The sequence below is a fragment of the Hoplias malabaricus genome, chromosome 6 (assembly GCF_029633855.1).
Source record: "Hoplias malabaricus isolate fHopMal1 chromosome 6, fHopMal1.hap1, whole genome shotgun sequence".
Classification (NCBI taxonomy): domain Eukaryota; kingdom Metazoa; phylum Chordata; class Actinopteri; order Characiformes; family Erythrinidae; genus Hoplias; species Hoplias malabaricus.
Genome location: NC_089805.1, coordinates 21,853,053 through 21,871,744, shown reverse-complemented (window position 1 = coordinate 21,871,744; position 18,692 = coordinate 21,853,053). Strand labels below are relative to the sequence as shown.

The following is an 18,692-nucleotide window of genomic DNA, read 5'->3' as shown; positions in this document are numbered from 1 at the left end:
TGTGAACAGTCCATGCTGGGGGTGGATGGGGTCTTTAAGGATGGAGGCAGCTCTCCTGCGGACTCTCTGGTGGTAGATGCTTTGCAGAGAGGGTAGTAGAGTCCTGGTGATCTTCTCAGTAGTCTTCACCACTCTCTGCAAGCGTTTTCAGTCCATCACAGTCGTGCTGCCGTACCACACGGTGATGCAGCTGGTCAGGAGGCTCTCGATGACACAGCTATAAAAATTTCTGAGGATTCTGGGTGACATCCCAAATTTTCTCAGCCTCCTCATGGAAATACAACCGCTGCTGAGCCTTTTTGACCAGCTGCATGTTGTTCAATGTCCGAAGGGGAGATAATATGAAAAAAATCACTCTTTCACCACATGTGCACATTAATTTTGTGATGCGGAGTGGACACCAACCCACAAATTGTGAAATAAGACCACCCAGCCAGTCTATTGTGGGCTGACAAAGTGAGAAAACATGGAGTAAAGTTCTGATTGTGTTCCATTTCAGATGTTAAGTAAAGAAGCTAAAGAATTGTATCGTCCCCTCGTGTGAGTACCTCTAATCACTGCCCTGGGCCCTCGTTTATGTGACTATGCAAGGGTGTGGCTTAATCATGTAGAACAGTCACAATGAAAGTGGAGAAATTAGAGAACCAAGCAAAACTGAGAGTGAAGAGGAAAGAACAGGGGATAACAGTGAAAACAAGATCAGTGAAGGTTGAGAACCAAGCTAAAAAAGATTAAACAGGAGCTTCTGTGTGCATTGTTCATGGTTAGTGTATGGTTTATTGTCATTTAAAAGAAAAGGTGCCAACCTGGCCTCCCTGACCAGGGCTGTGAATGATGCTGTTTTGTGATCCTTGTGGTATTTTGACCAAAGCATGTCACAAACATGAAATTAAGACCCCAGGGAAATGTATTAACTTGCCAAAAAGGGTATATCGAATTTACATTTTTTAAGTGTATATATCTATATATGTAATTGTGTATTTACATAAATCATACAGTCAAAAATAGTAATAACACTGCATTAACTGTGAGATAATCAGTGGAACACTAGTCTTATTACTCAGTTGATTTAAAATAATCTGTCTCCTCCATCAGCCATAGTATTTTTTCAATGGGTTCTCTCATTTGTTTTCCCCTTTCTTTCTGTTTTCTTAACTTTCTTTCTCTCTCTCTCTCTCTCTCTCTCTCTCTCTCTCTCTCTCTCTCTCTCTCTCTCGCTCTCTCTCTCTCACTCACCAACACCCACCCACACACACACACACACACACTGAATTTGTGAACTCAGCCCATGACCCATACAGGGGATTGTCTGTGTCACTGTGTGTGCTGTTATTGTGTGAGTATTACCAGCCAGTGCCAATGTCTTTACTAGGCTCTCAATCACACACACACATACGCATGCATGCACGTGTAGTGGTCTGTACTGTAAGGAGCTAACATCACTTCAAAGTTGTGAATCCGTTTTCCATTAATTTTTGCTATGGGATCTGTCTGTATCTAACAGCCAAGAGAATAGTGAGTGCCTTTATTTTGTTGTGTGCTGATTTTGAGCTGGTACATGAGTAAAACAAGTAAATATTTCAGATTTATTGCATAGTTTTATACTTTACACCAAGTGAAACCTCATAAAGTTGCATTTCTAAGGCAAGACAGTACTCCAGCATTTATGAACACATTTTAAATTCCCAGATTTGAGTTTGTATGTATTATTCACTTATGGTCTTGGTTCTTTTACCCAATTATTTATTAAAGGTACTGTTTAATAAGGGCAAAAAACAGATTGCTTAAATATAGAATGTTTAATGACTAACATTTCCAAAGATAAGATTATTTATCTGTTGCTTTATGAATCATTATTGCTGTATAATATTACATGGTTCATTGTCAGAATTAACCAGGGTTAAATTAAACCTGACCACTCCAATGCATACATAACCGTTTTTAGTCCTTTACATATCGCCATCTATTGGTCACTTGTTCACCATTCACCAAGAGATACGTTTCTTTAACACATTTTTTAAAGGATTTTTTTCTTAGTTTTTAGACGTTTTTTCATATGACAAACAAATTTTATTCACTTTGAATTTTATGTTGCTAATATAATAGAAAGTGGAGAGATAATTAAAATCAAGTTCTCCTCTTAAGGAGAAAACCTGGTAACATGTCTTTTAGAAAAATAGCATTGCATTACCATTTATGCAGATGTAAGAATGGAATTATAGTGATATTTTGTTTGTAATTCAGGAGATAATCCAATACACAAAGCAAAATTCAATAAATGAACTTTTATTTAACAGTTCTTACTTTTCTCTCCCTTGTCAGTGTGAGTCTGGAAGATTTGGACCCAGCGGAGATGGCACTGGTGTTGGGTGGAGCACTAGGCTGCAGGAGAGTTTGTGATCTGCGCAGATCCTTCACTTGTGAGGGCTCTCTCTCATCTCTCACAGAAGAGGAGTCTACAACCGAGCCACAGCAACAGATCTGCTTTGCACTGGAGGTGTATACACATATACATACACTGATTTCACTGTAGTTGTGTAGAGCCTGGACAGGTGACCCTGCATTATACTGTTTGCCAGTAACCCTTCTACAATAATGATTATATGATTTCTGCTTATTTTTATATGTTATTAGCCAAGTGTACCCATTCTCTTAAATTTGAGAGGACCTGACAATTTTGTAAGACAAATAATTTTCCATCATTTGCTTGGGTTAAGCCAAATGTATTCTATTAGTTAAAGTGGTTCCAGAGCCCACCCAGAATCACTGGGCAAAGGCAGAAACACACCATGGACAGGGCAGTTAATCACAAGGCATTACACACTCACACCTATGAACAATATTTGTATTTTTATCTATTTACATGTTTTTTTGGGCTGTATGAAGAAACCAGAGCACCAGCAGGAAATTCACAAGCGTCGTTTGAACCCACAAACCCAGAACTTATATATTGCGCCATCATGTTGCCCAGAGCTATGCTGACACTTTGAATTAACTTCATTGTTTTATGCCAAAGGATCACATAAAATGAAATCTTCTACATCCAGATGTATAATTGGAGATTGCTCAAATTATATCTCTGGTTGTTTGAGGTTTTCCAGTGTATCTACACTTTGTACCTAAATCATCATACACTGACGTGGAAAAATATGCATTAACTGTTCAAGTACATTTGTGGCCAAGCAACCAGCCTTTAAATTTGCTGTTCCATTATTAAAGTGCTACGAACAGATATTGCAATTGATGCAATGTTGTAAATACGATATTTTGTTTCTAATCAGGAGCAAGCATGTCAGATGCATGGCTGCAGTGCTTCAGCCCCCAGCCTCTGTGTGGTGAGACGGACCAAATCCTCTGCCCCTCGCCCTCACTCGTTCTGCTATGGTGAGAAAAAAAAAATCTTGGGTGTGTTTATTCATTTGTAAAAATATCTGAGTGTATGCAGGCTGTGTGTTGCTTTCTGTCTTGTTTGTGTTTTTAAATTCTCCCAAACATCTCAGAAGCATACTTATTTCACTTTTAAAACAAAATTTTAAACAGTACAGTTTAAAATTGGCTCCCTCTTTTGTCATTCTTTGAAACTGGAATCACTAAAGAGGGAACAAACAAAACCTCATGTACTGTTGAAAGTATATTTCCTTAATTCAAAAGCACTTCCTGTTCTGTGTATCCCAGAGAGTGTACCCTACTACCAGAGTGGAGGCTCAACTCACAGGTTAGTTTTATTTACTTTACCAATTACCACATAGTTGGTTGGCTAAAACATCATGTTTTGTTGACAAGACTTTTCATTTGGATTGGATTTGAACGCTTTTCATATTTTGCATTCTCAGTTTAGACAGTGAGTTGCTTGCGACTGGTTGGGAAGGTGAGGGACAAGTACAAGAGGAGAGGGATGAGGACAAGGAGGTGACAGTGGGCAGTTCATTTGTACGAACATTTAGCTTCTTACGCAAGATGACCTCCAGCCGCAAGGTAAGCTCCAGAATGCTCACATCTACTTTTATCAAGGAAAGTTTAATTATACAAGAGCTCTGCATACTTTTAATGTTCTAAAAGCCTTTATTCTTAAAATGCTGTGGGGATAAAACTTCTGTTTCTGTCTTAATAATTTCTCTTGGCTATACGACAACATTAGCTCCTGAAAATTTGTAGATATTAATTTTTGGTATCACAAACTGCTTTTTTCATGAAGTAAACATGAAAAGGATTACAGTTAATATTTTAGTTGCCTTTAAAATGTACTGTTTATAAATATGTTAAATATATTAGCATATAATATTAATAAACTTTTGAATGTTTGCTTATTCACTCAAACAATTATAATTGTACTGAAACGTTGAGTTCATGCAACTTGTTACTTATTCAACTGTGCTGAAGTAAGATTTTGATGGAATGTGCTTCTTTATATGTATTTAAATTATATTATATTTTCTTTATACTTTTTTTTACTCTGTTTTACTTCCATCATTGATGACTGGGTACAAATTAGAATTTGGGTTTAAATTCATAATGCCTACATTTTTCTTTGGATTTGGATGAAAATTAAGTCATAAAAAGAGAAGAGCATTGATGCTCTACGTACCCAAGCATGTTTCAAGAAACCTGAAACAACCTTATTTTAACAAGATAAAGAAGACCAAATGGAATTGTGAATAATGTAAGTGTAGCGCAGTGCTGGTTATTACCAGCAGTGGGCAGAATGAGACACACATTCTCAGAAACCTCATACACATAAAGTCATGAAAAATTTGCCTCCCACACACACACACACACACACACACACACACATTTCCCGTCTCTTCACCTTTTCTGTTGACTGTTGAATCACATTCGCTCTGTTCTGTTTGCAGCCTCTTACTCATAGTAATGATAAATGACGAACCACTGCTGTTGGTCTCTTCATCTCATGATAGTCCATGATTCAATGTAAGTCGCATAAAAATGCAGACTCAGTGTTGCGAATTTATCAGTAGACTGGCATATATTTCAACATGTAATTCATCCTCTAAACAGTGAAACCAAATTTATTGCTCGGAATTTAAACCGCTTACATCATTTCATATTTTATATCAGTCAGAAAAGTGGAAACAGTGGATTCTGGCAAATTTACAGTGTGAAGTCATCTGTGAGAACTTCTGTGATTGGTATATGATGAGGTCACCATTAGGTAGAAATTAAAACAAAGTGTGTTGCAAAAAATGAGTCCTTGAAGATTCACAGTGATATGAAACCAGTGTTTAGATTATCTCATTTGAGCAATACAGGTGCTTGAGGGCCATTCCTATTTATTATACTGGACTTCCCACTGATGCTGAATATGTTTACGGTGTGTGTTGTGTTCTGGTCTGAATTTATTTAGAGTGGGTTTGTTATGTAATATTTGAAGGATACTTTTTACAGTTTTTCTCATGCTCTCTCTCTCTCTCTCTCTCTCTCTCTCTCTCTCTCTCTCTCTCTCTCTCTCTCTCTCTCATCATGTTAGAGTCCATAACAATGTTTGAAATAGCTCCTGATTTTGAAGAGTGGGAAGTGTGCCCCTGAAAAAACTGGGGATGAAGTTGAATTCTAGATTTGTTGCTGTAGCACCAGTGATGATTAGAGCGATGTGTTCAGTTGGTGAAAATGTTACAGTGTACTGTTCTTCTTCCTTGTTTAGTTCGTCTTAAGAGTGTGATATAAGAACATCAGTGAGAGGGGCTAAGGGTTGATCTGATTGAGTGTGGGCACTTTTCTTTGTTAGGTACTGACCCAAAATAGAATAACATATTAATAATAATGAATCATTCTTAAAGCATATGTACTCGTATCATTTTGCTTTACTTTTCTTTAACTTCTGTAACAAAAGCCTAATCTCACACACACACATAAAACCACAGACGCAATCATGTGCTAATGACACACATAGCCCCATACACAGTCAGACAGGCACATATATATGTCCCACGAGACAAGACAGAATTGGCACTTCTGATTACATGTCCTCTTTTGGGAAAGATATTGCAAGTCTGGTGCTGTGGGCTTCAGTGAAATTGGACCAATGTGCATAAAACAAAGTAAAGAAGATACCCTTCTCTTAGGTTCATGTTTTATATAGAATTTACACTTTGCCTGAAAATAATACATTTCTCAAATGTACAGTTGCTGTTTGTTTCTTCTTTTCTATCTAATTTGAATTATTTGTCATAAGTGACTCATTGAAACAACTGAAAAAAATATTTTGAAAAGGCAGGTTTTACTATTTTAGCTGATGCAAAATTATTGGTGTATATACAGCTTTGTTAGGAGACAAAGGGTTATATTTTTTCATAGGTCGACAAGAAAACAAATGGAAGAAGGCAGAAATGCTGACTCAGGTCTGTTCTTACAGAATATGAACTGGATGTGAAAGTAATTTTGTATTTAAAAATGTAACAGTGTTATTATTTTACAAAGTTTATCAAGATAAAATAATAATTGTAGACTTCTATAAAGGAAAAAAGTGACTGGATATTACAACAAGACAGTGTAAGATTCAGTTGATAGTGATGATCTTTTAAATCAGATTTCAGAGATTTGACTATGGAAGGACAGTAGTGAAAATCTTAGAAAATATGTAAAGAAATGTTCTAAAAGTATGACAAAACATTATGAAGATTATCAAAACTAGGGGACGACCTAAAAGTAATAAAAACTTTATAACAAGCCATATACAGAAATAATAATGTTATTTTTTATATTTGTTATTTTATTTGAATTGACAGAAATGTTTCCCCCTTTTTTTTAATTGTGTGTCCAAGAATTTGTAGAGCACTTTTAACACTCTGAGACACAGGAGTAAGGGGCAAATGTAGAGACCTCACAAAGGTTAGAGTCAGAGTCTATAATGGCTGGTTAATGAGGAGATGAGGTCCAGGTGTGTGTGTTTGGCAGGGAGGAGTCAGCTCTAGTTCTCTGGAGAACCTGATCTCTGACTGGAGGAGCGTCAAAGAAGGCATGACAGCACCTTTCTAAAGCAACAGTACAATTAAATGTGACTACTGAAGCCTAACATGAGCTTTTTTATATTTATATTGACCTCTCTGTGCCAGCATTAAAATTAAGAGGCAAATGTTGGACCCCAAATATGTCTTGGGTAATTAATACGTTTGGAACAGAGACAGTTTTTTACAGAAAGAAATACTACAAAAAAAACCTTCCCAAAAAACTAAATATGAAATGCATACAAACAGTAGCTGCTAAAGCTACTAAGACCAACACAAAAATGGGGACTTCAGGCCTATCTGAGGAACATGTGACTGACTCGGGTCTGTTGTGGAGGGGGATGCTGTCTTGTGATTAAACATCCTGGGAAGTATGTTCTGCTTCTCTGTCTCTCTGGCATTCTCTTATTCTTTAGGTCACACATACACACACACACACACACAGACAACACACACAGTCATGTCAGCTGTTGAAAGTTTGATCTGACCTCAAACACACACAAAACTGGAGAACAATAGGGCTTGTGATAGGAGAAGCCGCAGGACCTCTGAGCTCCACAACATGACAAGCTTTGCTCGGTGACAGGATTAAAACCTACATGTGTTTTTGCAGTTTATTAGACTCGGTTCCTCAAGCATTTAGAATAACATTTTTAGACAGGAGAAGGTTTATGAGTGCTAGTTTGGCATCCAAAGAATTTTGTATGCATCTTAAAAATGCTTACTGTGTGTGCGTGTGTGTTTGTGTGTGTGTGTGTGTGTGCGTGTGTGTGTATGTGTGTGTGTGTGTGTTTATTGTCGGGTTTACATTTTCAGAACAGTTTTTTTTTTTACATTTTCTCACACTTATGTCTCTTCACATAACCAAATGTCATTACGCAAACCTTTAGCACACAAATAACAATGCTGCTGTCCCTGGCTGTACTTGTGCTTTGTAATGAAAGTGATTTGTAGTCATCTCACACAGCTCAGTCCTGCTGATGTTTATCTGCCTGGAATAGACATCTCACAGCTGGAAGCTGAAAGCAGTGCTGTCCATTCAGAGGAATTGGGACCTAGCTGAGCTCACATTTAAGAATTGAAATCATATTTTATATCTATTTTGTAGCTCAAACATCTTTACCAATGCACTTTTAACCAGAATACACACACACACACATATGACCTTTACTGTATTACAAACCTTGTACTTCTGTTCACTGATCCCTTAAAGTAATTTCTACTATACATTGTAACCTATTTATCTTATGTCATTCTTAGCCTCTTTCCCATTCATTGTTTGTTAGTTTCTAAAAGCAGAACTAATCACGTAATTTTGTGTATGGTGCTACTACAAGTGCACCACAAAGCTGGAATTTATATCAGTGTCATTGTTAGGTTCCAGCCAGAAGCAATGCTGTGGTTATAAATGCAATGCTGTGGTTATATATGGACAAAGGTGCTGGGACATCTACCCGTTACACATACAGGAGAATTTATGATGTCTCGCTAAATCCATAGGCATTAATATGGAGTTGGCCCATTTTGCAGAAATAACCCTACAAACAAAAGCTATAACTTCCAGTCTTTTGGGAAGGATTTCTGAAAGATTTTTGGGTGTGTCAGTGGGAATTTTTGCTTAGTCACAAATGCAGAAGAGCATGGGTAAGGTCAGTTTTGTCACATTGTTCCACACCAAACTCAACCAACCATGTCTTTATGGACCTTGCTTTGGGCACAGTCATGCTGGAAAGAGAAAGGCCTTTCCCAAACTGTTCCCACAAATTTGGAAGCATACAGTTGTGAAAATGTCTTTGAAGTATGCTAAAGAATTAAGATTACATTTGACTTGGGCTTAATGGGGCATCTACAATTGTGAGAAAACTTTTTTCTCTGGTTTGTTTACCTTCAGAAATGCCATGTCTTTTAAGGTATATTTGAGGAGAAAATGACTGTTGATTGTATGTGGCTGAAGTTTAACTTGTGTGTATGCTTATATTCACAGCTTGAATTACCACAGAAATTCATTTGTAACTTGAGCTGTGTAGCTTTGCAGCATTTTTGGTCTCTGTATACATTAATGCAGTTAGCGCTCTCCAGAATTTAGAGCGAGTTCCTACAAAAATAATCTGAAACAACAAAATTAAGTTAATATTGCCCAACTATGGAGCAAGAATAAAATAAAAGCCTGATTTCTTTTCATGATTTTCAATGGTTGGAGGGATCTTTGCTGTTTTTCTGCCGTGAACAGAGAGAGAGAGAGAAGTCTAGCATGTCTGACCGAGCCACTTTTTTTTTAACTCGTTTACAGACACCAGTGCTTTGTAAACACATTAGATCAGTTTTCAGCATGCAGAAACACTGGAGATCAGCAAATGGAGAGGAAACATCTACTGAATTTTATAAAGTGCCTTTTGATTACATTTGTGAACTTTGCTGATAAACAAAGATTGTAGAAATTTAAAAGTTACAGATTTCAGTTGTTATGAGTGTTCAACTGTTTTTCTGGAAATCTCATCTTATCTTCTGGGGCTTTTATACACACACACACACACACACACACTATACCAGTATGTGGATTAAATCCAGGACCTGAAACTGGTTTTAAAAACAGATTTGGAAGTTTCTGTGGTTGTTGGGGGCAAACACAATTTGTGCATCAATAGGTTGGTTAATGTCTTTCATTGCCCATTTCAGATCTATTTTCAAAAATATGGATATACTTCTGCTTGCATGAATTCCTGATTCGTTTTAAGGGCTGTTCTGTTACTATATTAAGTCAAGATAAACATTGCTCAGTGGCAAGAAAAAAAGCAGAACATGATGTTTTTCAAAGCCTCAAGAATAAATTTATTTACAAGTTGTATTAGTTTATTACTTTTTCAAAAAGGTTTCCATTGCATTGCCAAAGCTCATTATTTAGCACACCAAAGCTAACCAAGGCAATGTCTAGTGTGTTTTGAATTAATATTCTTTCCTACTTTTGCAGTGAGTGTTCTTAAATTTGCAAGGACATGTTAAAATAACAGAAACTGGACTTAGCTGTTTAGTAAGCTGTAACTAAAAAAATACATATTTATAAACTGTGACGGCTGGGATACTGACCAGGCCAAAAATTCCATGGTGTGCCCTGCCAAATGAAAAACTATGTTGATACATTTAATTATTTTAAAACTTTCAAACACATAATCAGTTAGATCCAGTTTTTTTCATTGTTGTGTGGAATTGATGCTTTCCTGCAATTCCAGCACCTCTGCAATAATTTAACACAGTCCAAATATACATGGGCATATCTAGGAGGCATGTGTCTACTGCTGTTCCTTTATGGGACTAACTTGAGCTATGCAATGTTTATGATTCTCAAGAATAGCAGAACAAACTCACCCTACTTAAGAATCTCCTTCAGAATCTCCTTCCCCAAAGCCACGAATATGCATTGCAAAGCATTTTTTGCATCTTTTAACGTAGAACATTATGTTTGGGTCAGAAGCTGAGTGTAGTTTGTTGTTGAAGTTGAACTTCCTTTTAAACTTTTATTCATTATTTGAATTACCACAGAAGCTCATTTGCCACTCGAGCTGTTTCGTTTTGTTGCACTCCTGGTATGTCTGTACTTTTATGCAAAGTTTGCAATGATCCCATAAATTTAGAATTCCTTCTAAAATAATGTATTTAGCTGAATCTGTGAAATCAGTGTTACCCACCTATGGAGCAAGATCCTCATTCGTTTTCATGCCTTTAAATGTACTGAGGTCTCTCCACTTTACAAACACCTCCAGACTGCATTTTTCAGTGTGCACTTTGATGAAGTTTGGTGACGTTGTTGAAGGATAAGCAAAAGGGGTGTGAGGGTTCCAATGTTTGAGGGGTCAGAGCTTAAGAGCAGAATGGGATACACTCACACCCTTCAGGTGTTTACATCACTGCGGGTTATACGTGAAACTCTGTGGCTTATCGTACAAATGTTTGGAGGCTGTGACCCATGAGCTTTTAATTTTCTGCTCTTTTACAAAACTAAATATCCTCTCATTTCTCCTCCTGAAATCATCACTAATGGACACATCTGTTAATGCCTTTCTGCCAAGTTCACCACGACCTTTCTCTTTAACTTTACTCAAAATCTCCTCATAATTGAAGCCACATCACGAGAACATTACGAGTTCCTTATTTATCAATCAAAACTTTTGTGTATATATTTCTGCATAAATGATATCTTCTTCATTTGCTAAATATATATTAATTCTGGTTAATGTAACATTTAAATGTTTAGTGACATTTACATAAAATCGCTAAAATGTAGTTCTTGTCATTATCAGTTTCTTTGTGGAAAAAAAGGCTTTTCTGAACTGCCTGACATTTATATGCTTTTACATCACTACAGTTTTCCCCTTAACTTCAGCATTTTTAATTTATGACTTAAAACAGCACACACCTTAATAAAAATAAAAGATTCTAGTTAAACTTTAAGAGTTAGTTGTCCTGAGGCTTCTCTGATGCGAGCTTATGAGGGGGGGTCGGCTGGTGCATCAAATGTGCATAGGGGGCGCTATTGAGTAGCCTTTTTGAGGAAAACAAAAGAACTGGGACACCCTAAGGCATTGCACTCCTAGCCAGGCACACACAAACAACACAAGTGTGAGTTTAGGAACGGGTCGAGAGTGCTGGAGTCAGCGATGGAGAAAGTAAACACTGGCACCAGCTATGGAGAGGGACAGCACCAGAGCCTACGTCTCCACTTCCACCATCCTGTGCATGAGCAGGAACACACCCTGTTGCTGATTGGCTAGAGTAGTATTTTGGTGTTTGGTTTGTTTGGAACTTTGTTTTTTTCCATTTACAGTGACAAGGCTGTGTACAACATATGACTTTTTCCAGAATGTAAACAGAACAAAGGGCTAACAAATGTTGAGGAAATATTCTCTGAATTTTAATAAGGTGTATTGGATTGAAATCGTGGACATCGCCATTAAGTGAAAAAGACCAGTAAGAAATGTATGAGGGAAAGACAGACATGCTCATAAACACACATATAGCTTAATACCTGTGTTAATCTATTGTGACAGGTCCTCTGAGTTCAAAGCTGAATGACAAGACTTGTGGGCTCCAGTCACTACTACATGGTCATTTACACACACACACACACACACACTGACACTTCGAGCAACATACCACCCCCACGCTCTAACCCCTACTGTCAAAAGCACACAAAACGCACACGCATTTTTTTTCTCGCCTGCCACAGAACAGCTCTGAAGAGCAGCTCCTTGATGGAGCGGTAACCCACGGCAACGCTCGTACTGTGCTCACTCTTGCTCTCTCTATCTCATTCTCTTTCTTTCTATTTCTCTCTCTCTCTCTCTCACACACACACACACACACTTATAAAAGCACAAGTAAATACCTTAGGTAGTGTTTCATTTCACTACACATATAAATAAAACTATCTTCAGAAACCTTAAGCAGAAAGCATTCAAATCACACCCATGCTTTGGATGGAGGGTACAAGCTGTTTCCAAAACAGTAATACATTCATTACAGCAGAATATGTGCAATTTTACTTGTAGATAGTTCATTTACAGCAATTTTATAGTGCACCATTTAGAATATATGATTCAATTTAGCATCTACTCGCTGCACCAGTGTTGAGTGCTGAACAGCCACCAGGCCCAAAGGTCAGTGTTTTGCCTCTGCTAGCTTAGCCAACAGTCTGCATCTATAGTATCATCAGCACTATCTAAATGCAAAGTCACAGATCCTAACCTTCTCAGTTTTCAGCTTTTTCGAAGGCAAAGTCAGTTCTGTGCTTCATCTCTATGCTGTCTCTATCTCTATATATACAATTAATAGTCTTTGCTATCTCTGTTTCGTTAAAGATAAGATTAATGTTCAGTAGTTATTATGATTATATAATAACTTACTTGTTTGTGTGTGTGTGTTTGTGTGTGCATGAGAGAAAGAGATGGTGTAAAATAAAAAAAAAATCATGAAATCATGAGCGGAGAAAGGGAGTGCAAGCAAGTGCTGAATTGCTGCATGGAAGTCCGCCCACAGAGCAATCTGTCCTGTCCACAGAGAGAGAGAGAGAGAGAGAGAGAGAGAGAGAGAGAGAGAGAGAGAATGGTGCTACACTAGTTCATGCTGAATAGCTGTAAAATTTCACAGAGAGAGATCTCATCAGTGTTCCACACTACAGATATGCAGATCTTGCAGGAAAAGCACATACAAAATGCACTGCATACATCAAATCCTATTTCTTATTTTGAACATATCTACTCTTTAAAGGTTAAAAGAGTAGGAATGTTTCATTTCAGCTGTTACTTTTCTATATAACAATTGCCACAAAACAAAATAGCCAATTTTTATATTAGCTATAGAACAAGTAAATGTCTCCTAGTTGTGAACCCTTAAAACAGGGATGGAGGAGTGTGATTACACCATACCTATTTAATATGTATGATCCATATAATTGCCAAAATGTAACAAATAAAATTTTGAGATATGTATGCAAGGTTAGGTTGGAACTAGATATTTAGGAGTGTTGTGCACCAAGAGTAGTTTAGGCATTTTTTTAACACGCAGAAAACATTGCTTATACTTTGCCCATGTTTAGGAATTTCAAGTTCCACTATAAATGGTGAAGCAATTAAAAACTAGCACCTGTGGCTACTGCAAAATTTAAGGTTTTGATACTGGAAGTTTCAAACAAAAGCAACAGAATAAGCTGGTGAATCATGTCTTAGAGAGTTAGGTAGGTGATAATATATGATTGTGGAAGGCTTTCGAAGGCACGATACCCTAAATTAATACATTGAAGTCCAGAAGCTCAGATATCGCTGCAGGCTGGCACCAGAACTCCGCAGAAGCTCTTATTTTTTGTGTTCTGATGACGTGTCAAGTTCTTGAACAAATGGAATTCACCCAAACTTTCCATAGTGCTGAATCTCATTTTGTTTTTTGTGACAAGATATCACTGGTATCTTCAACAAACTAATAATCATTAACAACAGAGTCTGGAGGATGCTTTGTTTTGTTTTTCTAATTTCAAAAGCACCAACTCTGTAAATGAGAGGTAAAAAAACACAAAACCAAACAGACGACTTAACAGAACCACTCAAATATAAGTAATATGGATTCTACCAAAAAGGAATGAGAACGTGTATCCTCTTACCTATCAACCTTTGTAGAAAATGGACACATATTGTCTTGCCTGTGTGTATGTAGTAAATAGCATTAGCAAACAGTTGGCAGTTGTGGTTAGAATTAGTGTGATGAGAACTGAAAAAAGAAATTATATTAAAGGAAACTAAGTATCTAAAGACAGAATACACATCAACATAGTATTACTATGCTAAATAGAGCTAAGGGAAGTAAAAGGTTTGGAGGATGATGTTGTCTAGTTGTAAGTTGTAATCTAAATTATGCAGTGACTACCCTCTGTTGCCGAGCTGGTTAAAAAGCAATAGAAGTTTAAGGGTATTTAATATATAAATGACCTTTGATTGAGCTCAACAAGGCTAATATTAGCACATTTCTAATATATTCAGTATGAGCTGACCTTTATTAGTTATTTAGCTGTCCACTAATGTATTTTGTTGTATTTGTTAAAACTAATTGTACCACAGCAGCTGCATTCCACTGTTGTAGCATATTCAGTGTGCATGCATGTGTTTTGGGGTGGAGGCTTTGGGGGGAGTACTAAAGGGAGGGGCTACATGTGTTTTCTTGTTGAATTTCAAAGCAGCTTGTTTCAGTCAAAGTTAGCTAAAAAGTGACATCGATGACCCCTCCTTTAATAGTGCTCTCTAGTAGTAAGTGAACTGGACAAGTAATCACACAAAAGTTGTGTTAGCTGTCTCAAGGCTTAGGTCCAGATGGTTTTATGTTCTTGTGTGTGCTTGTGCAGTTGCAAATCCAGAACTCGTCTGCTCCCCCCTTAACTCCACCAACTTTCCACATAGCTCGAAGTCTGAGTGCACCGTTGGCATGGCGACAGATGTGGTCAAAACTGCCTGCCTGCCTCCCGCCTCCCATCCCAAAATAAACCATTTTTTCTCCCTTTCTCCCCTCACTAAAGAAAAAAGGCGCACTGCAGTAGTGTATTACTCGCTATGTTCAATCTGCTGCTTTCTTTCCAACACTGTAATGAACAGTAGCTGCAAATGATTAGACAATGGGTTAATATGAATAAAGTAGTAAATTCATGTTCTCATCTAGAGGATATTGTGGCAGCTGTGATTAAGTTAAATTTTCCCTTTTATTTACAACCAAGTTTCCAAAAAAAGTGCTGTGCAAAACGTAAATAATACTGGCTGCACTGATGTGTAAATCATTTAAACCTCTAGTTTTAATTGAAGATTATAATTACACATTTATACTATTTATTTTGTATATTTATACAGTTATTAATATATAAATACAATTATGTTAAAACATTTTTACAATTTGTCTCTGCCCTAGTCCTAGGATAACCCTACCATGCAAATTTAGGCATAATTAAATATATCAGTTAATCCTTTAAACCCACCATCATGTCTTTACTTCTGCTACAAACTTCTGTAAGAAAATACTACTTTGCATTCCACGTTGTTACAGAATAATAAGCCTGAGCTAAATTAAAGGAATGGTTTAGCAACTGTTTAGTATTTTTTAAATAAGACAGAGGCACTCATTGACTCATCAAAAAGGCCTGGTGCACACTGCAGGATTTTAAACAACCAGTTTTAAAAATGTGAAATGCCACACATAACATTTTTTGTTCTTAATCATTATTCAATAATCATACCCCCACACAAGATCTGCCTATAACAAAACACCCCACACTTTAAGATTATGCCCATGAATCACTGACTGGATCCACAAGATCAAAGAAATTTCTTGAGATGACAATAGAGCACAGATTACTGTGCCTATCTTGGAAATTAGCAGCTTTAATGTGAATGAAACATATTTAATGTTTTTTTTAAAATGTGATTTAGGATACAATTGCTAAAGTTTCAAAATACAAGTTAAAAAGTACAAAGAATGCAGGACAGTGTTAGCCTTACTTCAGGATATGGATTGGCTTACATTGTTTTAGATTATATTATATAAAACAAAAATTGTATCAAATGTAGTAAAAAATTAATCTATGATTTGTTTATTCTTTTTCATTTGTGTTTAACTGACATATGTAAAAAGATGTTGGAATTCGATGCCTAAAACACTCAAATATTTTTGTGACAGGAGCATGTTACAACACAGTTTCTTTTAATTACACTTTTTAATTATTTGGAAGATGAGGATGCTTTTTGTTTTGCAGTTTTACAAGTGGACTTTTTGCCAATTCTGGCTTCATGTAAGACTTCTGCTGGTCAACAGTCTGTAGTTGTTGTCACCTTTGTGACTCACCATAGGAGACAGATCTGGATTGAAGACTGACCAGCCAAGCACACGCACTCTGTGTCTAAGAAGGCACACTGTTAAAGCACATGCAGAACAAGGCCAGGCACTGTCATTCTGAAATAACCATGGACTTCTCAGGGAAAAGAATATGGCCCTCATTGCAACAAATGCCTCTGTGAAAACACAAGCTTCCACATCAGGGCTAACCTTCTCACATGATCGGGTCATCCATGCTGTGGTGCTGATGCATCCTAAATCATGACAGATGTTGTCTTAATGGTCATATTTGGTATGGAATACTTGACATAGATGTTCTCAGAAATAAATAAATAAATAAAATAAGTGCCCACAGCACATTCCTTTGTAACATTTGAAATGATTTAAAGGCCATGTTCATGTTAATAATTTCAAGCAAAATAAACACTTTTAATAAAATTCTGAGGATGTTTCCTCACCATTTGCACATCTCCAATCTGTTTGCATGCTAGAAACTGGTCTAATAAGTTTTACGAAGCCCCAGTTCTGTAATGGGTTAAATAACAAAGGGTCTAGGCTTTCTCTTTGCTCAGACAGAGAAACGTTGTTGACAGAAAGAAATGCAAGATGAACTCCATGAACCAAGATGAGGATATTTCTCCATTCCTGCTCCATAGGTGGCTAATATTGACTTATTTTTGCAGTTTCAGATTACTTAAGGCAAAACTGACTCTAAATTCAGGGGTGCACTAACTACATGCAAGTAAACACAGATGGAGAGAGCTACAAAACTGAACTCGAGTTACAAATGAGTTTCTGCGGTAATTCAAGCAATGAATAAAAACCTACAGACAAGTTGAATTTCAGCCATGTACAACAATAGTTGTTTTTCTCCTCAAACATACCATTCCACCTTAACAAACACAGAGCTTCTGAAAGTAAACAAACCAGAGAGAACAGCAGTTTCCCAGAATCATTGCCTTCAAATTCCATTGAACCAAGCAGCTATTCTGAATAGAATTGATATTTTTGGAGCCTTTCTCTTGGTTCATTCATCATGACATTTAACCCATTATGAAGGCCACCTGCTGTGTTCTAATGTAGTATATAAAAAATCCACAAAAATGCAAATGCATGGGTTTTTTTTGGACAGTGATTGTAAGAAAATTACTTTTTCTTTGAGTAATTCAGGAAAGATTCAGGTTATTCAAATACTCCTAACTTATTTGGATATATAATATCACAGCAGCATGATGGCTCCTCATGTAAATCTCTCAGAGAGCTCGAAGTTCATGCACTCTCAACAGTTCTCAGGATTTCCTGAATCATTTCTCAATATCATGTACAGTAGATTGTGAAAGACACCATTTCTATGTATTCTTGAGTTGAGAAATATTTTTGTTGAAATTTCTCATAAAGTTTGGTATACAGTGGTGAGCCACGCATCTACTTTTCCTGTAAAGACAGCTTTGGCAGATACTCCTGCTTATTGTGCAGCATTTATCAAAGTATAGGGAGCACCCCGCTAGTGGGGTGTGTAGGTATTGCAGGTGGGGCACAAAGAATCTGGAGAAATGAGCATTTCTTTATTAATGAGACTTTATTATAAATGAGTCGTTATTAATACTTTTCTGTTTTGCCTATAAAGCTTACTCAGAAAAAAGCACCCACTCACAAAAGATTCATTAATAGCCCTTAGACATAATAAAAGGACATTATATAGGAGACCAGAGAAATGTAGCTTGCCTGGAACCAAAATATGCTTTTATTCGCAAACTTTGATTTTGAAAATGCGCTACCGAGATTAATGTGTTTTGGCAGCAAGTCGGAGACGGTGGGTCTTTAAGCCTTGATTAAGGCGCCTGTTCAAATATAAAGCTGCTCCAATCAACTTCACTGGCCTCCGATTCACAGTCAGAGTCTGGCTTATAAAGTTAGTTTTTACCAGCTCTGAGCTTGAGGTCAGTAACGACAGCACAGCAGATAACAATGACGGATAATCACAGTTCTGAAAGCGGCTTGTATATAACAGTTAGGGAAACAGAGGAGGATCTGGGAGTTAGCTATCGTTAATATTAGCTGTGTTCAGGTTGTGAGAAAGCGCTCTAAACATGCAGCAAGTTAACGTTAGTCTCTGGCCGTGTCCCAAACTGCATACTGCTGCTCTGAATAGTATGAAAATGTGTAGTGTATTATGTAAAGTTCCATAGTGTGTTGTTTGGGACACAGCACCTCTAATGTTAATGTTAATCAACTGCTGTTCTACATCATTATAAATGCAGCATTTTACTGCTTTATCTACATAGGAATCAGCTCATAGCTAATGAATATTTTGAGTATGGGGTGGGCTTTGACTCACCAAATATGTCCCTCACCAATATCAAACTCACTCCT

At 37.0% G+C, this 18,692-nt stretch overlaps 1 protein-coding gene across 1 annotated transcript in view; it reads left to right on the top strand.

Moving 5' to 3' along the window:
* Positions 1-18,692, top strand: part of arhgef2a (Rho guanine nucleotide exchange factor (GEF) 2a) — a 68,395-nt gene that overhangs the window by 10,115 nt on the left and 39,588 nt on the right. The window contains exons 4-7 of the mRNA XM_066674883.1: positions 2,323-2,497; positions 3,282-3,384; positions 3,676-3,715; positions 3,834-3,975. Coding sequence (XP_066530980.1) covers positions 2,323-2,497; positions 3,282-3,384; positions 3,676-3,715; positions 3,834-3,975 — 460 coding nt within the window. The remainder of the gene's footprint in view (positions 1-2,322; positions 2,498-3,281; positions 3,385-3,675; positions 3,716-3,833; positions 3,976-18,692) is intronic.